Below are 24,677 nucleotides of genomic sequence, written 5' to 3'. Positions count from 1 at the left end.
TTACAGGGACTTTGCTGGCGGCTCAACATCTCCTCCACCGGAAGAATTGTAGGGTGAGCACTATTGTTATGAATCAAATACCTTCTCCAACATCTAGTAAACTAATCAGCTACTCACATTGTGATTTTGAGCTTAGTTCCAGATTAACAGCCAACTCTCTAAGATCCCTGACAAAACAATTACTACATAGTATTTCATACACTATACACAGTTGGTTAGTAAGCATTCAGGCAGCCAACTAATGTTTTGATGCAAAGACCTGAGCCCAGATTAGAGAATATTACCACATTTTTCATGACCAGGGGTAGGTATGGACCTCTACAGAGTGAATCTACTAGAACTGTACTTGTTCTACTCTGAAGACAGCATTTTCATGAGTGAAAAATTGTGTCAAATCTGTATTCATGTTAAGTAAGAATATCCACTTTAGCATAGAACATGCTTATTAAGATTAGTTCTTACTAGGCAGTGGCCTCTTGCTTTTGTAATAGTTGTTTAATCATATAATTTTCTCCTTGGAGATTTTTTTTTCTCTTCATGTAAATTTTAAAATAGTGGTGATATTTTACTTTATAAGTGCAAATATTTTCTAAAAAACAAAAGCCAATGGTGGCCACATGTTACTACCATACGTTTGTCGAAATTCATAGAATGTTCAACACAAGAGAGAACACTAAAGTAAACTATGGACTTTGGGCGATAATGATGTGTCAATGCAGATTCACTACTATAACAAATGTTCTACTGGGGTGCAGGTTGTTGATAGTCAAGCAGGTTGTACATGGGGGCAGGGGAGATATTGGATATTGAAATGTCCCTTGGAACCATTTTTCCAAAAATGGTTTGTGTCATCTTGCTGAAAGGAAAGAATATATAACAAAATCATTTCAAAAATTCTGTTTTTTAATACCAAAATCATGGGACAATTCACTGTTCTTAGTAATTGCTCAGGAACAGGAGCCAACTGTTCTGAATGGACTGACATAGGAGGCTGTTTCCAAGCATGCTAATTAGGGATGTCACCTAGGGAAACTGTGTTTCTCCCTCTCAAGTCGTACACAGTTCTTTCTTTACTTGTTAAAACTGATTTGATCATGGGTTTGGAGCTTTGAAGCAAAATGTTACTACATTAGGTAAGACATGCTGTTGTGCAAGGACTTCAGGGTCACACTACTTACGCTGTGGCTGTGGATAAGGTGGTACCTGGGTGTGCATGTGACCTGGAGATGTGGGAAGCTGAGCTGTGGTCGCATTTGGATTAACATTTCCGTGCATTATGAAACCTGGAGGTGGAGGATTTTCTCCCTAGGAAATGAGAATATGATAAAAAGGAGGATTACATTTGGAACCAAAAATCTTACCAGATGGATTTATAATCTCTGAAACGGAACTGTTTATTTTTTTTTTAACTTTACTGTGTAAGAAACACTGCATTTTGCACATTCTGTCTTCTTTAGAACACATTTTCTGAGCAACACATTCTAAGTGATTTAAAGATCAGACAGGTCTAAAGTATTAATTGCAATAAATGGCAACAGATGCTAATAACTTCACAAAACAGTGTCAATGATATTTATAATAAGTCACCAGGATTTTCCATCTCTACTAAATTCCATCCACACTTTGGAAATATAAGTATAAATGCCACAAGGGAACTTTCGTTTCTCTTCAATTTCTGCAATGCTCAAAAACAAAGAAGAAAGAAAAAAGAAAATCTTCAGTGAAATCAGATTTAAACCATCGTTAGAACTTTAGTTGATATTTTTCTAGCTGAGGTCAATTTAGAACTGCAAAAGGAGAGGGAGAAGAAAATAAACTAATTGTCCAGAAACTTCTTGCATCCTAAAGCATTAAAATGCAATAAGCAGGCGGACAAATGGAGGAAGGGGAAATTAAGAAAAGGGGGGTAGAGAATATTTAACTTTATATATATTTAAGTGAGCAGAATTCTGCTCAAAGATGAATAATGAAGGATATACCTGTGTGTCAGAGGGAGAGGCTGCAGGTGGATGGCTGGGAAGGGCGGTAGGAGTTTTGTTACTCCAGGTAGTGACAGTAGGGGCAATTCTAACCTGAATTGAACAAAGAAATACCAATCACAGAAAATAAAAAATAAAAATGTTAAAAGAAGAAAAAAAAACACCCAGAAGGCATTAACAGCCAGATGCAAAGCAAAAAATAAGAGTAGCAAGATATCATATGTTAGTCAGGCAATTGCTTTCAAGGTAGCTGGGATTCCAAAAGAAAAACACATTCACAACAAAATAGGGAGAGGGAGGCAGTAGAAAAATCAACATGAGAACCTAAATCAAAGCATAAAAAAAAGTAGCATTCAAGTGTCAAGAATAAGGGGAAAAGCTAGTTCCTGTAAGTAGGTAAGGAAAGAAGATATTGGAGGAAAAAAGATAATCGAGTAGAAAAGTGATTTTGAAGCATTAATAGTATTCATGCTACTATTAGATCTGTAAGCAATATGCTACAAGTTCCCTTTTCTGGATTTTATTAGAGCTGCAAAAATCGTATTAGTCCCATATCAGGCTTAGAAACATACAATCAAAGGATATTAGAGATCAATCAGTCTAATCCCCACCCATGACCACTGAGAAAACCAACACCTAGAGAAATGAAGGGGCTTCCTAAGGTCAATACAACTAGCTGGTGACAGACCTAGGACTGAATCCAGACCTCCTGATTTCCAGGCCAGTGTTTGCTATACTACACCATGTTGCTTACCCTGGAGTCCTAAGATTTTCAAAACAAATTTTTTAAGCCACCGAAATCTTTCTGGTCAAGCAAATCTTCATAGAAATTCCAAGTGGAAGTGGAACTCCTACTAATCTGGCCTCCCTCTCACCCTTTTGCCCCTTCCTGTAAACATTCCTTTAAAACCGCAAGCTGCTGTCCTCATTTGGTACATGATAAGCTTTAATCAAGAAAATCAGTGCTTGGGGTGTCTGGGTGGCTCAGTGAGTTAAGCGTCTAACTCTTGATTTTAGCTCAGGTCATGATCTCACAGTTGTAAGATCAAGCCCCATGTTGGGCTCTGCACTGGGCATGGCTTAGGATTCTCTCTCTCTCCCTCTCTCTTTTTGCCCCTTCCCTGCTCCCGTGTGCACACATACTCTCTCTCTCTCTCTCTCTCTCTCTCTCTCTCTCTCTCTCTCTCAAAATAAACAAAAAAACAAAAAAACAAAAAAAAGAAAATCACTGCTTAGTTTCTGAATTTGTTTTTCTTTTGGTAAAGTATTAGACTGCTAAGTCAAAGTACAATGAAAGTCTTTCAGTGTTTTTATATCTTCCCAGAAAGACAGATAAACTCAAGGACATAGAGAGTAAATATTCTCTTTTCCCAAAGTAGAGGGTGTCTCACCTCAGTACCCTTCAAGATAGCATGATTGAACAAAAGATGCTTGGGAGTTCTAATATCAAGTTGGCCAGGCGATATTAAGAAATTCAAGCTGTCTTAAAACTCTGGCTTGTCACTTGATGTCTGTGCCTCTTAGTTCTTCCAGTCACTGCCTGCTTTGCCCTACCTATGTCATAGACTTTTCTCAAACTAGTAAAGTCTTCATAATAGTGGGAAACTTAATCTGCTTTGTTTACCAATGTATCAACAGACAGAATAAAGACAGGCACTCATAGAAAAGCTCTCAATAAATTATCAAATAAAGGAAAAAAATAAAAAAACAGAGAATACTCTAGATAGTTACAGTTAAATCCAAATGTGATCTATTCCTGATTAAGTATTAATCAAAAGTGCAATAGACAAAAGAGCACTAATTGATCTTTTTTTTAGCTTTCCATGATTTTATATTTACTTTTGTTGCAACAAATTATAAAAAAGACCTTGTCAATTCTATCAGTAATCTGATGTATTTTAAAATGGGGAGAGGATCTGCTAACTTTGTTATCAATCAAGACCATTTATTACTTATGAAAATGTACTTTTCATTCAAGAACATGAAGGTTATCTGCAGGTCCAGAAATAAAAGTTTCTGTATGAAATAGTAAAAGACAGTAAAATGCCACATTTTATGCCACTAAATGTTTTAATTTACTTACTTACTTATTTAAAAATATCTAATCATCTTTATAATCCCCATGACATACAATTTCATACACCTTTGGTCATTCACTAATATCCAAGTTATCCAAAAAAAGTATGTTCTGAATACTGTGTTGATACAAGAGACACAGTAAACCTGTAATAATGATTCAGAATAAAATACTCAAAATAAGAGTACCTTTTCTAAAAATATTTCATAGTATTAACCAAATCACCCACAAATTATTCCCACTACTTTACTTACAGCTTGTCAGATGAATCAAGTTGAAGCAGTTTCAAGAACAGATGTACATGTGTATGGGTAGTTTGAATGATGGGGAAATAAAAAAATCTCCCCAGAGAGCTTAAATTAATTTATATCTAAAATATAATCTGTTTGACCAGATTAAAGTGATAATTAAAAAAAAAAAAGCAGACCAGGGGCACCTGGCTGGCTCAATGGAAAGAGCATGTGACTCTAGATCTCGGAGTCGTGAGTTTGAGCCCCACCCACGTTTGGTGCAGAGATTACTTAGAAAAATAAATAAATAACTTAAAAAATAATAAAAATAAAAATAAAAAGAACAGACCATCACTTTCAAGAATACAAAAAGAAAAACTATTAAAACGTTATGTTGTCTAACTAGACAACTAGACTTATCATAGCAGATTAAGGTCTCTTACCCAACAAATTTTTGAACAGAAATATATAAATGTTCCTACTTAATCTGGACCATATCACTCACATGGGGATAATATTGTTGAGCTGGAACTCTTGACATCTGTGTGTGGCCAGCCATTGGTCCAGGCCTGCCCTTAGGCAGCTGCTGCCTCTCATAAGGAATTTTAGATGATTCCTGTCCTGGTACAGGCTGTCCTTGTGCTCTACAAAGTCTGTCACGAAGCTGCACAATATTTGGCTATAACAAGCAATGGAAGAAAATAAAGCAGAATGTTAGAACTCACTGAACTATATGGCAGCATGTTGCTTTTCTTAAAGTAAGCTTGATCGGTCATATGCTCCTTGTTCATATGCTGTTTCCTATATAATAGATCCTAGCACAAGAGGGTTTAACATCATGGCTTCTAATACTCAAGACTGATACCAAAGGCCCATGATATATCATTTAACTGAGGCAAGGATTTGAATTATGCCCACCACACAGTAGTATGTAAGATCAATGCCACTCATCATCTCTGCTCTTTTGTATTTTCTTATAGTTGAGTAATTTTCACAAATCACAAAAGTAGTTAAAAAAAATACAACTTCATTTCTTTATAGGGAAGAAAGGTCCCCAAAAGAATCAACTGCTGACGATGTGATGAAAGAAAATGACCTAAGAAAGGAAGGAAAATTAATAAAAAAAAAAAAAAGAGAGAGAGAGATGTTGGAAATAAAAGAGTAAGATGTCACACTCATGGTAGCTTACACAGATCTACAATTATACAGATCTACAATAAGTATGAGTTGACCACATACATGTTCCAGATATGAACAAACAACAACAAAAAGGTAATGTTAAAATATTTCAGCAAGAACTGATTTTAGTAACTTTAAAAAGTCATACATTACTATAAATTCACTAAAGGTTTAAAGCTGTCATTTAAACTGTTAGGTATACTATTAGGGAGGAAGGTTAGATACTATAATGATATCACAAAGTCTCAGGACATGTTCCCCAGAAAATACTAAGGGTCTACTGAAATATATAGAAGACAGCAACTTCAAAATTGTTTATTTTTACATAGAGAATGTTCTTTAAAAGTCCAAAGGAAACATGAAGAATAATATACAGAAAATGTATGTGGTTAGGGGTGCCTGGTCAGCTCAGTCGGTTAATCATCTGACTTCGGCTCAGGTCATGATCTCACAGTTTGTGAGTTCAAGCCTTGCGTCGGGCTCTACACTGACAGTGCCGAGCCTGCTTGGGATTTTCTCTCTCACTCTCTTTCTGCCCCTCTCCTGCTTGTGTGCATGCAGATACTCTCTCACAAAATAAATAAACTTTTAAAAAAAGAAAAAAAATGTATGTGGTTATAAATGGTATTGAAAATACAGAGTTTAATACTGAGGCTACAAGATCTAAAGGTCTTAGATTAAGTTAGTCTTAAAGGGTCTTATAACTCACTATTTTTTTTTTTTTAATTTTTTTTTTTTCCAACGTTTATTTTTTTTGGGACAGAGAGAGACAGAGCATGAACGGGGGAGGGGCAGAGAGAGAGGGAGACACAGAATCGGAAACAGGCTCCAGGCTCTGAGCCATCAGCCCAGAGCCCGACGCGGGGCTCGAACTCACGGACCGCGAGATCGTGACCTGGCTGAAGTCGGACGCTTAACCGACTGCGCCACCCAGGCGCCCCTATAACTCACTATTAAAGGGGTGTTTAAAAAGTCATAAAATAATTATGCCAAGGTCATCATAAAGTCTGTTTCTATTCTACCTAATATTCTCACAGATAAAATCGAAAGATACAACATGTAAATGTGTTTCAAAACCAACTAGAGTCAAACCTCCATAATGCTGGAACATAGACTTAAGTGTTTTTACTCAATGAAACCACTCAATGAAATTCACTGATATTTCCCTACAAGAGACAAAATACTGAAAACAATTAACTAAAAAAAATCCATCAAAAACAAAATAAAGTTTATAATAAAAAGCACAGAAACAAGAAAATATCTTCAAGGCTCAAAATTAAGTTCTGTCACACACACAATATAGATACAAACATCCTACTTGTGGATAACTGTCCTCAAACCTCTCCCTGATTTCTACCCATGCTTCATTATTAAATTTAGGTTGCCCTCTTCTGTGATTCCACTGCACTACTACCTCTATCATAGTTATGTATCACTTTTGGAAAACTCCCTTAGGAAAAGAATCTTGGCAATCGTGTCCATCATTATACTGTCAGTCACTTACTTAATTCCATTGCATTGAAAAAGCCCAATTTAATGCATACCAAATAATAAATCAGAAATGTCATTCTTCCTGCCTTGAGTATTTTAAAAATATACTTGTCTGCAGACAGTATCAGACTGAAATGGTATACAGAATGAACTTCTTCACTAATATCTATGTCTATGTCTAGCATTTGTGGGAATTTTAAAACTACAACCCCAATTATTTAAGTATTAATATTCATAGCTTTCTAACACAGAAGATTCCTACAAAGAACCAGGTACAAAGAATCAGCATTTGGCTCAAGAAATTAGAAGTTGGTCCTTTTCCATTTTTTCCCTCAAATACTATGCCCATCAGTACAAAGGGATCTATCGTACTACAAGAGCATCCTATCTCTCCAATACCGTCTGGGTACACCTAAAATGATCCTTGAATAATTGTCAGTAACATGCACTTATGGTCAGATGACAGAAATTCAATTGTTCCAAAACACTCTACTTACCAATATTCTTATGCTTAACACTACGTGCTACCCACTGGACTCACCTTATTCACACATTAAAAGAAGAGAAATGGTCAATTCTAATTACCTGGTTGGTGTTTTCGGGAAGAAAAGCCAAGGCTGCAGCAATACTGCCTTGGGCTGCCAACAAATTAGCATACTGACTCATCTTCTCAGCCAAAAGAACTCCTACAGTACTGGTGTCCATGGCTTGGGTGAGTTGTACAGCTTTTCGCAGGATGACAACTTTCTCAATAAGATCCTAAATGAGGAAAAGAAGGGAGAGAGAAGGGCAAGCAAACAAAATTACCAAGATGTGTATGCAAGAGAGCAGGAATGAAGAGATACTAAGATTTCTAAAACCTCCTAAAAGTACATCTTATTATCCTCTCTCTTAAAAACTTCTGCAACAGCTGTCCACCATTCACGTAAACTGAAAAAGTAAGGAGGAAGAAAGTACCTTATCATGGTTAGGGCATAGGTTATTTCCTTCTCCTAAATATCCTTAAACTGCCAGATACTTGTCTTGTGAGCTTAAAGTAGGCAAGCATCCAAAGTGAAAGTGATCAGCAGATAAATGTCCAAAGGCAGAAACTGGGTTCCAGCAGGTATAAAAGAAACTGACTGAAAACATCATACTACCTATACTATAAAAACACTACTACTAAGAGGTGACCTCCAATGAGCTTACTATTTCAACCCCAAATTTTTCACATTGCTCTTCAATACCAATTATTTCAACAATGGGAAGCCTCAAGTATAAAGCACAAGAATATCCTATCTATCGGCCCTTCAAAAGTACACAGATCCAGAAGTGTGAAACAAGTGTGCTTTCTCTCAAAAGCACTTAGGAAAACAGTGATTTCCTACCAGATTTTCAGTTTTAATAAAGTGATCTTTTGGGGCGCCTGGGTGGCGCAGTCGGTTAAGCGTCCGACTTCAGCCAGGTCACGATCTCGCGGTCCGTGAGTTCGAGCCCCGCGTCGGGCTCTGGGCTGATGGCTCAGAGCCTGGAGCCTGTTTCCGATTCTGTGTCTCCCTCTCTCTCTGCCCCTCCCCCGTTCATGCTCTGTCTCTCTCTGTCCCAAAAATAAATAAATGTTGAAAAAAAAAAAAATAAAAAATAAATAAAAATAAAAAAAAATAAATAAAGTGATCTTTAAAGTTACAACTGTACTGAGAAAATCTCTTTCCAGAGCGAAAAAGAAATACCTGAATGAAATATTATAAGACTCTGATTAAATGCTTAGAAAAAAAAATCTACTGTATACAGTTACTCCATGCCTGAAAATAGTCCCCATATTTTTTACTCCCCCTCTTGTCCAGGTTTTAGTGCTACATAGGATTCCATTTACCTCTTACTTTCATTTTCCCTTAATCATGACGATTAAGATTCTCTATTGGTACTGGGAAGGTCTCCCATTCCTTACCCCACATTGCCTCTTTCCTTGCCCAAGGCAGATAGGGTCACCAGAGGCAGGGAGAGAAGCATGGGGGAAAAGATGTACACTCTAGGACTGTTTTCATGCTCTTGCCACCTGCTTCTTCCAATAAACTACCAAATCACAACCTTGATTTCACAAGCAGTTGCAACTCCATTTTACTATCCCATCATCTCATACTTTGCCCCGCCAACTATGCTAAAAATACACATAAAATTATCCAGCAAAAGAACTTCTAAAACATAGGTAACTAAGGTGAAAGCAATGAACTTCTGGAACAAGTCAATTTCTAGAATAGAAGTAGGGTGAAAGACAACACTAGAAAGTAAGCACCCCTTGTTTCAAAGATACTAACCTGAAGGGACAAAGGACTGCTTCCATCTTGAGCTTTAGTCCAACATGCAACTAGTTTCTCTACGTTCCCTGCACAGATATAGCAGAGACATGCCTGAGTCTGCAGGAGGATATCACCTTCACTTTCAAGCCTGGTTCCCAAAAGATCTACCGATCAAGAGGAAAACAAAGTAAGACTATACTCAAGGCAATCTGAACATGAAGTCGTAAGTAAGCCAATAATATTTTCAGAAGTATGAATTAAACTTCACAACCAATGAGTAGCAGATAGAAACAAAATCAGTTATGTAAATGCTCAGTAAGTATTTATTTATTAAATGAATGGAAGTGCGTGACAAATTGTATGTAAGGAATGACTTCTCAAGATTCTATATACCTAGTTGCAGAATGAATTTCCCTGAATTACATTAAAAAATAATAAATGGAAAGGACATTTGAACAGAAAAATCCTAATGAACATTTAACTCCATTTCAACACGTCAGATATTTGTGTAAATAGATGAAATATGGCACATTTGAAATGAACATCAATGGTAGGTAGGACTACAATAAATCACTTATGATAATAAAGTTAATATCTTATAACTTTCATATTCTCATAATACTTTCAAGGTAGCAAATGGTTGGTTGTTCTGATACTAGCACTCTGAAGCTTCTGTTCTTACAAGTAAGGAGTATCATTCCTTAGCCACCAGTCTAGTCACAGCCTTTAACAGTAATTTATAATTTCCAATCAAATGTTATAATTACTAATTTTATGAAGTTAATATTTATTAAGTGAAAGCTAATTATGTGTAATTTTACATATAATAGACTAACTAAGGCTTAGAAAGTGATTTTTCCGAGGTCATACAACTAGTAAGTGGCAGAGGCAAGATTCTAGGTCCAGTCTGCTGGAAACCAAAACTGTTAAGAAATATTATTAAAAGTAATGACTAGATATGGAGAAGTAATGTTAATAATTCTAAGAAGGGGCGCCTGGGTGGCACAGTCGGTTAAGCGTCCGACTTCAGCCAGGTCACGATCTCGCGGTCCGTGAGTTCGAGCCCCGCGTCGGGCTCTGGGCTGATGGCTTGGAGCCTGGAGCCTGTTTCCAATTCTGTGTCTCCCTCTTTCTCTGCCCCTCCCCCGTTCATGCTCTGTCTCTCTCTGTCCCAAAAATAAATAAAAACGTTGAAAAAAAAAATTAAAAAAAAAATAAAATAAAATAAAAAAAAAAATAATTCTAAGAAAAGTATCCAAATGGGAACTTCTTTTTCTTATCTATGATTAGCTGGTTTGCAAACATTTCTAATAATATGTTACTAATTTTATATAAAATATACGATGCCATATACATTATATAAATATAAGGCTCATTTTCTTACCACAAAGGGCTGAAAACTCATCTGGTTTAGCATAAGTCAATACTGCAGCTAAAGCCTCTCTCCAATTTTTAAGGTCACAAGACTCAACAATTTCTTTCCAGTTCTTCATCACCACTGCAGTAATTAGCTTAAGAAAGGAAAATAAAGGAGAATTAAAAATCTCTGGTATATTAGTAAAAATTACCTCTGGCTAATCAATCGTATCTTTTAAACCTACTATTCACAGTATTTCATGCAGAATAAAGCAGCAACAAAGTGAAGAATATTCCTGAACCAACAGACATAAAAAAGATGGTTATTATTTTTCCTCAAAAAAAAACAAAAACAAAAAACAAAAAACAAACCCCATCACACAAACATTTTTTGTAATGTAAATATGCTGAGAAGGAGGGGTGCTGGGCTGACTCAGTTGAAGGAGCATGCGATTCTTGATCTTGGCGTAGTGAGTTCAAACCCCATGTTCGGTGTAGAGATTACTTAAAAATAAATAAATAAACTTAAAAAAATATGCTGAGAAGGAAAAGTATAGGGTATTATCAAAACATTAACGGAAAGGCATGACCTGCTCTGATGGATCAGAAAAAATGTTTTGAGTACACATGAGATATGAAGTCAGAATTAACTTCATCAAGGTCGAGAAAAAGGAAAATGGCAGCAGAGTAGGAAGACCCTAGGCTCACCTCGTCCCACAAATACAATTGGATAACTATCCAATCATCCTAAATACTCCAATTTGATGGAAGAATTAGAATTTAAAAATTAAAATATTTACCTTTAAATTTTTCTATGTTCTAACTTTTCTACAATAAAAATATGAAAAGTACTTTTCATTAAAAAATTATATACATAAAGTACAAAAAATAAAAATAACAACGCCAAACTATCAATAATAACTATTTCTGGTTCAAGGAACTATGAGTGTTTTGTTTTGTTTTGTTTTTTAACTGTTTTCTGCATATCAATTATCTATTCTAAGAATGTATTGCTTTTATACTCAGAACAGTGTTATAGTTTATTTTTAAAACAACATACCCTGGTAATTTTGCTTTGGGATTTTGCAAAGTATTTTTTCTGGGTTCGAGCCAAGAGTTCTTGTCCACCTGCTATGGCCAATATAATGGCATCAGCCATGCGGTTATCATGTAAACAAAGGTCAACAGCACTCTCAAAGTTACCCGTCAGCAAAGCCTGAGTAATTAAACCATCAATATCTGCAATAAGGAAATACACCCAAGTTAATAAAAGGTTTTGTTAAAAGAAAAAATCTTATACATATCAACTTTTACATGCACACACAAAGGAGAAAACAATGCTAATTTCTGAATATTACTAGTGGATCAATTTCTATGGAAATATATTGAGATGCATGTAAGTAAAATCAGGTAAAATAACACATTTTCAGATTGCTTAAACTGGAATAATAGAGATCATTACACAGTTTTTATTACATTGATGTCAGAACATCTATCTCCAAGAGACTGATTACATATACTATTTTTTTTTTTTTAACTTTTATTTATTTTTGAGACAGAGACAGACAGAGCATGAACGGGGGAGAGTCAGAGAGAGAGGGAGACACAGAATCTGAAACAGGCTCCAGGCTCTCCAGCACAGAGCTCGATGTGGGGCTCGAACTCACGGACCGCGAGACCATGACCTGAGCCTAAGTCAGATGCTTAACCAATGGAGCCACCCAGGTGCCCCCTGATTACATATACTAAATAACTGGGTTCTTCTTTTCAACCCTCTACCACTTGTCACAAAACATTTGTAACTTAAATTTAGGGACTATTTGTTTTCAAATAGGTAAAAATAAAAATGAAATAAGTACTTACCACCACTGATGGAGATGTTAAATGTTCTTCCTGCTGGTGGTAGAAATTCAGATTCTTGTTTTCCTTCTTTGATGCACTAAAAGATGGAAAGGGCAGCAATTTAGCCACAGTGAAACTGTGGAGAAATTTACTGGCAAAACAAAATTTATATATTTACTATATATATATATATATATATATATATATATATATAGTATATATATATATATAATTCACCTACTGACTAGATGACATGAGCAGTTATTCCAGAAAAGTTCTCAGATCTAAGACTTTCCTAAGTATTAACTCCCATTATATAATCATAAATAAAATCCAAAGTCATCAGGAATAATGTTAAACAAACTATAAGTGTACATATCCATTACTGGTAGCTCAGAAATTATTGAAGAATGTTTGTTTTTACTTCAAATAAGAGGAGTTTGAAACAAGCAAAATACACGTGTTTTTAATTTTACCATATTTAGACTGTTAAAACAACTCTGCTTCTACACATCTAAAATTTTCTATGTCTAAAAACTTCTGTCCATTAGGTTTAGTTATAAGGTATTTTTGTTTTAATTGAATCAGTTATGAAAGAAAAATCACTTGGTGCCCTTATACAAATGCTATATAAAAGACTGTATGAATATACTCAAATTCAATTATAGACTTTGTATTCTCTTAAATTAGTCATACCTGCCACAGCAGGTTGGTCTGGTAAAAAGATACACACAGTTCTGTTATAAATTTCTGAAACTACTTATCAGTATATTTTCTTTCTTTAGAAGAAAAGAAACATAATGAAGGCATATTGCTGGCAAATAGTTTAAATGCTTTCTCTTCTATGCATAAAAAGTCACAAGAAGACAAAAATAAAATATATTAAAGAAATCATAGAGAAAAATTTAAAGAAAAAGATAGCTGTCTTGCAGGAGATAAAATAGCTATCTTCTGTGTGTGTTACCTATACATCTGAATGTAAACACTTAGTATTCAAAGTCAGGGGCATTTTTGGATTGGGGAATTTTAGTGCAGAACACAGCATAGCATCATCAATGCTTAATTAGTTAATACTATTACAGAAGAATAGCTAAAACTTTAACTCTTTCCCTAATTACAGGGAAGCATTTTAGAACTTTAAAACAATAACATTTTAGAGCTTAAATTATTCCTATTAATAAATAAATCAGATACTGATCTGATTATATTCACTAACTTACAAAAAAACCCTTTTTTTAACTCACAATTTTTCAAATTTGCCTTCTAAGAAAACAATAAAATCTATTTATTGACTTCTGAAATGTAAATAATGGTGAAAAAAGCAGCTGATTATATATTGAATATTTTCAATGTGTAAACTACTATGTCTGATAAACAAATAGCATCATCAAGGTAAAGGAGGTGATCCTATCTCCTTAAACTTTTTTTGAATACTCCAAAAGTACACATTGGTGACTATCGTTTTGTTATGTGCATATTATTCTGATCTATTCATTCATAAGTGTATTTCCAAATGGCCTTCTATTTGATAATACATAGTCTAGTTGTACATAAATGAAAGTACATTTCTTCAAGGTATCCTACAATTCTGTATAGGTATTCCCAAAATTGGTTCAAAGTTTTACTAAGATTTTACACATATTCTTTATTTTCAGATTAAATAAATGTCAGAAGATCTACTTCTAAGGAAAGTTGTTTTTTTAACAATTTTCTTGTAAAAGTCTAAATTTACTGATGAATTACTCTTATAACTTAGCAAAGGATTGTAAGAGACATTCCAGTCAAGGTATCTCTATACCACAAAGAACAATGAAAAAGTCAAAGATGAGATGAGAAACAAGAACGTGTTGATTAATTAATTGTCCAAGATGAAATATAATTAGAAAGCAAGAAAAGTACAGAATTATTTAGTAGTGGTTAAAAAAAAACCCAGAAAAACAAAAGGAAAAAAATTAATGATACAACTCTGTGTTCAAGGACTCTTTTTAACTGGTTATAAAAATTGTCAACTAGGGGCGCCTGGGTGGCTTGGTCGGTTAAGCGTCCGACTTCGGCTCAGGTCATGATCTCACAGTCCGTGAGTTCGAGCCCCACGTGGGGCTCTGTGCTGACCGCTCAGAGCCTGCAGCCTGTTTCAGATTCTGTGTCTCCCTCTCTCTCTGCCCCTCCCCTGTTCATGCTCTGTCTCTCTCTGTCTCAAAAATAAATAAACGTTAAAAAAAAAAAATTGTCAACTACAACTCATGACACGTTTATCATGTCAATCAAAAAATCATGACAGTTCAAATTAGTGAAAATTTCTATACCTGGATTCAAAGTTCAAGACTAATCTAGAAGCCTTTGTTTCTCACTGATCGTAGGTCCTAAACATTAATGTGTCAAGAAAAAACATAAACTTTACATGCAATGCATTGTGGATTTCTGAGCAACATCTCTTTTCATTGTGACATGCTGATATCCATCTGACCGAATTAAGTCAATCTCATGTCAACTGTTAATTTTAAGACATATAATCCAGAAGCTAGGTCAGAGGACTAAAGATTTCACTGATGACAGTTCTGTCAAACTAGTAAATAGACTCCTACCCCAAAAATCTCTAAGAAAACAATATCTCCCAATTTCATTCTGGCACAAGTAGTCAAGCAAATTTTCCATATTTCAATGTGAGATAAACAAATATAACATACTTTACCAATGTAATTAAAAAGGAAAAAAATAAGTACCTCTCCCAAGAGCTGCTCTTCAGCAGCAGGGCTCTCCTCCCCATCACTCTGTGCTACTTGGTCAGAATCTTTAAGAGCCTTTGGTACACAAAACAATTACAGAGGAAGTTGAAGGACGTAGCATTAAAAGAATATTAGTGAACAAGCAAGACAAAAGACCAAACCAACAAAATTCAGAGCTAGTTTAATCATAAGAAGCAACACTAAGTAAATTTATTTAAGAAACACTAATAGAGGAAAAGCAAAGAGCCATGACTGCTAAGACTTTCCTTTCTCCCTCTCCCCCCACCCCCCATCAAATGTCCCTTGGGAACAGAGATCTTAACCTTAAGTATCTGAGCAGCCACTGATATTGGTTGCCCTCTTTCGCAAAATTCAAATATTGTCAAGAGAAAGGAATGCTCTACCAGCTAAACTTATACTATTTTAAAATGATAGTTATTCACTTATTAAAATATCTACAATCAGCATGTATTTTTACACTGTAAAGCAATAAAAAAGACACATGTCTTAAATTACATTTCCTTCTTTGTTATGACCTAAACCAAATTTTTGGAAGGTAGCTATTTTTAAAGGCCTTCTTACCACATCGGGTTCATCCACTTTGTTCAAGGCCAAAGCAATCTGAAATAAAAACAACAACTCACCTACTACATGGAATTCTATTTCAATGCATATAACAAATGCTCACCTGTTTCTCCATTTTCATTGGCAAAATCCACAAAAATTCAGATCAAGGATCTGCTATTCGATCACAAACCTAACCTCAAAACAAGCATGTTTTCTTTTACTTTGTTTTAAATAACTATAATTAATTAAAAAAAATTTCTTCAGGCACTCACTATGGAAAGAACTGCTATTACAAGTATTTTGACAAACAGGTTCTATTTCTTCATTTTTGCTATCGGGCATTCAGCAAAACTTTTTTTTTTTTAATGTTTATTTATTTTTGACAGAGAGGGAGAGAGAGAGAGAGCGAGAGAGAGCGAGCATGAGTGGGGGAGGGGCAGAGAGAGAGGGGACACAGAATCTGAAGCAGGCTCCAGGCTCTGAGCTGTCAGCACACAGCCCCACGTGGGGCTCGAACCCATAGACCGCGAGATCATGACCTGAGCCAAAGTCAGACACTCAACCGACTAAGCCACCCAGACGTCCCCAAAACTTTCATATTAATCTCTTACAAACCTACAAGTTATAGCACCAAGAAGTTCAGACTAATAATAAAATTAAATATAAAAAATACCTAAAGGATTGAGCAAAGACACACAGCCAATAAGCGGCAGAGCTGTGATGTGACATCGAAGGGTCACGAATCTTCATGGTGCTGAGCACCGCTCAGAGTGCGTAGTATCTAAGCTATACCATATATGCAACAACTCTGCAATGCCATAGAAAACTTTAGACACTCTGAAAGAACAACAAAGGGCTAATGCAAATTACACAAAGAATCTAAAATATTTCCTTCAAGGTTTTCAAAGTCAGAGTGTTTTTCATGCTGTTCATGTCAATATTGTGGAATGAATAATAATTAAGCCCCTCTTTGAGAAGAAGACTGAAAAACTGGAATAGGACTTTCTTTTTATTTATTTTATTTTTATTTATTTTTTTAATGTTTTATTTTTAAGAGAGAGGGAGGGAGGGAGGGAGAGAGAGAGACAGAGGGAGAGAGAGGATCCAAAGCAGCTTTGCACTGTCAGCACAGGGCCCGATGCGGGGCTCAAACTCATGAACTCACGAGATCATGACCTGAGCTGAAGTCAGACGTTTAATTGACTGAGCCACCCAGGTGCCCCAGGACTTTCTCTTTTTAAAAGGGAATCTTTTTATTAAGCAATTATTATTAAGCTGAATATTAAGCTAATCAATCAGACTTTTGTTTATGCAGGTTCAGTACAATAAACTGCCCTTGTTCCAAAATATTTACTACTTACTTGTCAGCTGGACCAACTCAATACAGAGTTTGGGAACGTGGGCTAAGGCATAAACAGTGAGGGTAGAAAATTGTGGTAACTTCAAATAGTACTCTATTCTTTATTACTTAAGCTGTAGTGAACACGGGGTGATCTCTAACAGTTTCCCCTTTTTCTCTTCCTCCAAGGCCACTGGTTACATACCCTCTTAAAATCTAAGTGTTACTTCCAGTGTTTGAAGTTCAGAGCCTCTTATCTTCCAAGGCCCAATTCTACCCGATACAACACAGCTCATTAAGTCAAGTTTGAATTATAGATGGTTCTGGCAGCTTTTAAATCCAGGTACAAGGTAAAGTTACACATTTAATAATATGTATTTAGAACTTTGGCAACCAAACACAAATTCTTATTAAATATATATTGAATGATTTGAGGTTATCTGTGTAGAAGTTTATAAAACAGAACACCTATGCTACATAAATATTTACTTTTATAAGCACAGCCTTTTAACCTTTCCCAGAAATTTACCTTCTTTCCTAGGTCTTCTTTTCTGTATCCTAGAAGTTCCAGGTATTTTCCCCGAGAATCATCTTCAAAGTTTACCTTTAAAAAGACATAGTCTTGAAATAAAGACCTGCATTTAAATTTTCAGTTAACTGATCAAATTCCAAGTAGAATTATTAAAAATCATCAAAAATAAAGTCTACTGTATCAAGGAAAGTTTTCTATATCTACTATATAGAAGACTACTGAAAGAATCTCCAAAATATTTTTTAAATATCAAGTATACCAGTAATTAATTATCCTTGTTGAATAAAGCTTACTTTTATTTTTTAAGTAAACCCTATGCCTACTGTGGGGCTTGAACTCATGACCCCAAGATCAAGAGTCAAATGCTCTGCTGACAGAACCAGCCAGGCACTCCAAAGTTTATACTATAATTTTTGTTAAGTACAAACTAAGTCACGTCCAATGGTTATATGCATGCAGAACCCAACACTATGGGGAACACTCAATGTCCTAAAACTCTCTCCCCAAATTCATAATTACAAGATATGAAATTCTATAATTTTAGAAGTTAACCTTGTTATATTCAAGATATCTTTGGAAAATTCGGTATTAAGAAACAGACATTCCACTGGAGGCAAAATGACCAACCAAAAACTCTATTTTCTATTGTCTTAAATGCAATGCAGTAAAAGGAATGAGAAATGCCTCCAACCTCTCTCCCCTGTAGCTTTTCCCTCTTTTCCCATTTTCCTTAACTGGATCTACTATATAAATTATTCTATGTTTCTATTATACTAAACTCTATGTTATTAATTTTAAAATAGATCTGCTGAACGTTATGTCTCTCTCACTTAAATATAACTATTATGTCATTTTTTACTTATTAAAAGAAGTACTTCATATTAGGCTTTTCAAAGCAGAGAAGGAAGAACTCTTGACAGAAAAATATGGTTGTGTGCTCTTCATGTTTCTTTAATTTCATCAAGAAGCTCCTGAAATCACAATCTTGTAATAATTTCTTTATTAAGACATATTTCAAATATAATGGGAATAGTTAAATTTGCAGATAATGAAATGGTTTTAATGCCAACTTTACCTTCAAAAAGGACCATACGTTTTTTTCAAACTCAGTCTGAGAAGCATCAATTTTTTTCTGACAATAACTGACAAATCCTTGTGACTGCACAACCTGCTGAAGTTGGTCCGATCGGCTGAGGAATTCCTTTTCTGTTACAACCTGACTAATGAACACAGGGCGTGGCTGCTGCTGCTGCTCAGCTCCCTGCTGAGACTGCATTCTGACATTCTCAAAGGTAACCAGTTTGCCTCCAAACTAGAAAAGAACAAATGAACAAAGTCACTCTCAACCACAAGGATAAGGCCAAAACTTGCACTTAGTGTAAAACCTGCTAACGGAAAGAACTATGGTCTTAAAATCTATCACCCTGGATAAAGTTAGCTGATACAGTATCCCATACTCCACTGTCTGACCTTGATCTTCAATTACTATTCTTATTACCTACTACCTTCTAGATAAAATGTACTATTTACTGTGCCCCATAATTTCTCACCTACTTGTTTACACCAACTTCTACATACTCAATGTTCCTTCTCTTCAAGGCCTGGGCAAATGTCACCTCTTCCACCTCAGATGTCCTCAATATATCATAGATCTTTTTTTTTTTTCTTCTTCCAAAAATGTGGAAGCTTCACGAATCTGTGTGTCATCCTTGCACAGGGGCCATGCTAATCTTCTCTGCATCGTTCCAATTTTATCATATGTGCTGCCCAAGCGAGCACTATAGACCTCTTTTGACTCAACTATTAGCTATATGTATTTGCCTCACCTTCTGTCCTAGGCTCTAAGTTTTAAAGGGTGGCAGAATATGCCCCTCCAAAATATCCCATTTGGCATAAGGATTATTTGGAGCTAAAGACTACTTGAAAGACAGCAGGAAAGAAAGGCACCCTGACCTGCCTTTTTTTTTTTTTTTTTTTAATATTTATTTATTTTGAGAGAGAGAGAGAAAAAGAGAATGAGCTGGGGAGGGACAGAGAGAGAGAAAGAGAGAGAGAGAGAGACAAAGACAGAGACAGAGATGGAGGGAGGGGGGAGAGAGAGAGGGAGAGGGAGAGGGAGAGGGAGAGGGAGAGGGAGAGAGAGAGAGAGAGAGAGAGAGAGAGAGAGAGAGAGGATCTCAAGCAGATTCTACACTGTCAGCGTGGACCCTGACTCGGGGTTGGAACTCACAAACCACAAGATCATGACTTGAGCTGATATCAAGAGTTGGATGCTTAACTGGCTGAGCCATCCAGGTGCCTATGACCTCCTCTTTTCTTCCTAAAAGCAGGAGATGAAACTCCCATGTGAGAGTTGCCCTGTCTATTCCAGGGGGAAAGAAACATTCTTATCACCAGAGGTGGGAGTCAGGCTGAGAGAAATATATACAAAGAGACTTGTTAAATGATAATTATCTCCCTTTAGTCTCCTTAAATATTTTAGGTACAACTGCCATTTTTTGTTCAACCTTGTATATAAGCACTTATGTTTTGCCATTTGTTTGTATCTTCATTTCCCAATGAGGGCCCAGGTATACATAAAAATTTGTATGCTTCTCTCCTGTTAATTTGTCTTGTCAATTTAATTCTCAGGCCCAGGTGAAAATCCTAGGAGGATAGATGCAAAGTTCTGCCTCTCCTATGCTTCCAAGGAAGGTTCTGTGGTTCTGTATCTACTCAGTCTTGTATCTCCTATAGTACCTACAATACCCTGTATATAGCAAATATACAGTTAATATCTGATTTATTTATACAAATAAATATAGGTAAGGAAGGAAGTACAGAACCAAACTTCATCCTTCATGCTCAGTAATTTTTGTATAAGGATTATGGTTTTTACATAAACTTTTTTTTTTAATGTTTATATATTTTTGAGAGAGAGAGAGACAGAGTGAGAGTGGGGTAGAGGCAGAGAGATAATAGGGGGACACAGAATCCGAAGCAAGCTCCAGGCTCTGAGCTGTCAGCACAGAGCCTGATGCAGGGCTCAAACTCGTGAATCACAAGGTCATGACCTGAGCTGAAGTCGGGCCCTTAACCGACTGAGCCACCCATGGTGCCCCCATAAGCTTATCTTTTTAAATGTTTACTATGTGCAAAGTTTTTGTTATGTCACGCACTCTAGGAAATACCAAGAAAACGTAAACCACTATCTTTATGGAATTTAACATGAAAATACAACGGAAACAATAGGCACTTGTAGGTTCTAAATGTGGTGCAGGTAATACCACACAGGATATGGAACTTTACAGAAAGGCAAAACTGCTAGGTTTCCCCAAATTTTAGGGGAGTTGGTGAAACTGCACGCTCCAGAACCAAGACCTAAACTGGGTTTCACAAGAGGATTTACCCATTTACTTGGTTCTATGTAATAATATAATGTCACTTAATTGCAATAATGGTAAGTGCTGCCTGTTAGTCATCATTTTTTCAAATCAACCAAAACAAATATGGATATTGAACACAATAAAAATATTTTTAAAGTCTTAACAATATAAAAATACTGTAATTTACCAAAATTGGTAGAAATAAGAAATTGGAAAAATTGGAAGGAAGCGTAAATGTACGAATTTAATACTGCACAGAAGAGTTTTAATTAATACCATATGAAGTTGATAATATCAAGACATGGACATTTAGGTATATTATACACTTATAAAGATAATCACAAAAATAACCCTAACTTCTAAACCTTCAATGGCAACCTAAAGATATTTGAGGGGGACACTGAATTCTACCCCTCATGTCCACAGAGAGGGCATTTTTCTTGCATTCTGTAAGAGGAACTAGCAAAGGAAGAACACTTCCAGCCTCTTCTGTCCTTCGCACTCTCCTGGAAGAGAACTGACTGATGTTCTTCAGGAAAGAAATGCAACATGCTCACATCAGCTCTTCAGGACTTCTTTTTGTACCTTTCTTCATAAAGCAATAGTCCATACAGATAAGCTGCCAGCACCTTTAAAGAAAGCCCTCCAGTACTTGGACTTGCCTGTAACTAGGTTAGTAAGGCTGCCTAATGCACGGGTGAAGCTAAAAAAAAAAAAAGTCATCAAATCAGAAACTGGAAATATAGAAGCAAACAAAACAGCCCAGCTCTCACAGTCTATGTTCTAGTTTGTTAAAAGGTACATTATGGTTGAACACATCTAAACTATAGCCTCCAATCGAGCTTATGGCAGCACTAAAGCTGATATTTTGATTCTCCATCTCTCTTATTTGGTTTTAAACTCATATGGGGAAGAAAAGAGTGTTATTTATTGTCTTTATAATACTCCAATACTAGTAAGTAGAGGAGGGTGAATGGGGAGGAGGAAGACGTTCACTTCTCATTCCAAAGATAAATATATAGTGAACGCTTTCTATTTGTCAGGCACCATTCTAGGCACTAAAAACATACCTGGGAACTAGACAGTCTGTCCTCAAGAAGCTTATATTTGGGGGATCTTTTCTGAACAGGTGGTTTTCTTTTAAACCTTGTACATATACAATTTTAAAATAATAAATTATTAATTACTTAGGGAAGGAAGGAACTAACTAGATGAATGGTTAGGATTCAGTAAAGAAAGTGGAAAGTCATAAAGGAAAAAATTCAAAGGCAGGAGTACAGATGGTAGAGAAAACTAAACAGGAATGATGACACTAATTAAATCCAAAGAATGGATTTATGAGTGACATAATCAAAGGTCTATTTTAGGAAGATTAATCTAGAGTATGTAGTATAGATTGGAGGGGGAATAGATAAGCAATAGACATGCAATCATATAACAGCTCAGTGTGAAAAGATGAAAAATTAGGCAGAGTAACCACAATGTAAAAAGAAGAATTAAATCCAAGAGATTTATCAAGAGAGCAATATCTGGACCTAAGGAATGAATACAAGAGGTCAAAGGAAAAGTTCCAAGCCTGATTAACAGAAGAATGATATCAAGAACTCAGTAGTACACGTTCCATGAGTTCGAGCCCCGCGTCGGGCTCTGGGCTGATGGCTCAGAGCCTGGATGCTGCTTCCGATTCTGTGTCTCCTTCTCTCTCTGCCCCTCCCCCATTCATGCTCTGTCTCAAAAATAAATAAACGTTAAAAAAAAATTAAAAAAAAAAAAAAAGAACTCAGTAGTAGCTGCAGAGATAATTCATTCAGTTTTGGTAAAAGTGAATATACAGAATTCTATGTTGTGTACAAATTCTGTTACAATGATGGGAAGTTGAATAATATGTTTATTTTTTTTAGTAATCTCTACCTGCAGTGTGGGACTTGAACTCATGACCCCAAGATCAAGTCTCATATTCTACCGACTGAGCCAGCCAGACACCTCAAATAATGTAAGTTTACTATCTTAGTTTTAGGCATTATCACCAACAGACTCACTCTCATCATTATGCACAGGAGGCATCAGATCAGGTTGACAGTAGAATAGCTAAAATCTTTATATCTGTAAGATTAGACAAGTTCTTTAATTTCTCTGTGCTTCTCTTTATCTACAAAACAGAGGTAGTAGTAATAGCTATTTTATAAGCAGTTCTGAGAATTAAATGTTACTATATGCAAAATGCTTAGAACAATGTCTGGCACACAGTACATAAATATACTTTAGCTATTAAAAAAATACACTTCAGCTATTAATATTACTACTAATGAAATTTTATTTTACCTGTAGGTTGTATGAAGAAAGTAACCGAACACTGGACAAATGGTCTGTTCTATACAAGACTTAAAAGCAGTAGTGAAATAAGAATATTTAGGAAAGGACTTTATTTCTTCTTTCTGATCTACCAGAGTTTTCTAAGCTGAAGTTTTTCTAAGCTGAAGTCATTAATTTGACAATGATATAGATGTAATACCAAAAGCACAGGCAACAAAAGCAAAAATAGACAAATGAGGCTTCTGTTCAGAAAGTAAACAATCAACAGAGTAAAAAAAGCTACCTACAGAATGGGAGAAAATATTTACAAATCATTTATCTGTTAACATTCAGAGTTAACATTTAGAATCCATAAAGAACTCCTACAACTCAGTGACCAAAAAAACCCAAAAACAACCTGATTAAAAAATGAGCAAAGGACTTGAACAGACATTTCTCCAAAGATGACATACAGACGGCCAACAGATACATGAAAAGATGCTCCACATCACTTATCATTAGGAAAATGCAAATCAAAGCACAATGAGATTATCATCTCCCACCCATTGACTGTTATCTAAAAAAATTAAAAAACAGCATGTTAGTGAGGATGTGGAAAAATTAGAACCCATGTGCACTGTTGATGGGAATGTAAAATGGTACAGCCACTATGGGAAACAGTAGGGAGGCTCGTTAAAAAATTAAAAATAGAATTACCATAAGATCCAGCAATCCTACTTCTGGGTATATATCCAAAAGAATTGAAAATAGGATCTTAAAGACATATTTGCACATGAATGTTCATTGCAGCATTATTCATAACAGCAAGAGGTGGAAGCAAACTAAATGTCCACAGATAAATTAATGGATAAAGAAAATGTGGACTATTTCTCAGCCTTTTAAAAGTAGGAAATCTTGTCAGACACTACAACACCTTGAGGACCTTATGCTATGTGAAACAAATCAATCACAAAAATATAAATATTGTATGATTCCATTTATATGAGGTATTGATAGTTGTCAAACTCAGAGAAACAGAAAGTAGAACTTGATTACCAGGGGCTAGGGAAGGGGAAAACTAGCAGTTGTTGTTCAATAGTAAAAGAGTTTAAGTTTTACAAGATAAAAAAATTCTGATGATCTTGTTGTACAACAAACGTATTTAGTTAACATACTGTAATTTACACTTAAACATGATTATGATGGTAAATTTCGTTACATATTTTTACCATAAAAAAAAGAAATTGGCAATTAAAAAAAAGTTGGAAGGAATAAAGAGAAGGAAGGAGGACACACAGATACACTTTCCTCCAAATTAAAAATAAAAAAAAAAAAAGAAGAAGAGAAAGTTATGAAGGAAGGAGAGAAAGAGAAGGAAGGCAAGTTTAATAAGGGGATGGACAGTGTGATGGTTGTACTACGATGT

General features: G+C 35.6%; 1 protein-coding gene and 1 non-coding gene across 51 annotated transcripts in view; both read right to left on the bottom strand.

Annotated features, from left to right (window-relative positions):
- Window positions 1–24,677, bottom strand: part of SEC31A (SEC31 homolog A, COPII coat complex component) — a 72,993-nt gene that overhangs the window by 20,546 nt on the left and 27,770 nt on the right. For 15 of the 50 annotated variants that reach the window (XM_043572305.1, XM_043572309.1, XM_043572320.1 and 12 more), the window contains exons 11-22: window positions 18,670–18,906; window positions 17,592–17,666; window positions 15,739–15,777; window positions 15,154–15,231; window positions 12,452–12,527; window positions 11,649–11,827; window positions 10,617–10,743; window positions 9,251–9,396; window positions 7,542–7,715; window positions 4,792–4,965; window positions 1,980–2,072; window positions 1,179–1,305 (exon numbers count right to left, since the gene is read on the bottom strand). In XM_043572305.1, the coding sequence (XP_043428240.1) occupies window positions 1,179–1,305; window positions 1,980–2,072; window positions 4,792–4,965; window positions 7,542–7,715; window positions 9,251–9,396; window positions 10,617–10,743; window positions 11,649–11,827; window positions 12,452–12,527; window positions 15,154–15,231; window positions 15,739–15,777; window positions 17,592–17,666; window positions 18,670–18,906 (1,525 nt within the window). The remainder of the gene's footprint in view (window positions 1–1,178; window positions 1,306–1,979; window positions 2,073–4,791; window positions 4,966–7,541; window positions 7,716–9,250; window positions 9,397–10,616; window positions 10,744–11,648; window positions 11,828–12,451; window positions 12,528–15,153; window positions 15,232–15,738; window positions 15,778–17,591; window positions 17,667–18,669; window positions 18,907–24,677) is intronic. The other 35 variants (XM_043572324.1, XM_043572335.1, XM_043572329.1 and 32 more) reach the window with 5 other exon arrangements.
- Window positions 19,267–19,373, bottom strand: LOC122479189. The gene has a single exon (XR_006296257.1). It is a non-coding gene; the product is annotated as a U6 spliceosomal RNA (small nuclear RNA).

Source organism: Prionailurus bengalensis, chromosome B1 (assembly GCF_016509475.1).
Source record: "Prionailurus bengalensis isolate Pbe53 chromosome B1, Fcat_Pben_1.1_paternal_pri, whole genome shotgun sequence".
In the NCBI taxonomy this organism is placed as follows: domain Eukaryota; kingdom Metazoa; phylum Chordata; class Mammalia; order Carnivora; family Felidae; genus Prionailurus; species Prionailurus bengalensis.
The sequence above is the reverse complement of the archived record's forward strand: the minus strand, read 5'-3'. Positions and strand labels throughout refer to the sequence as shown.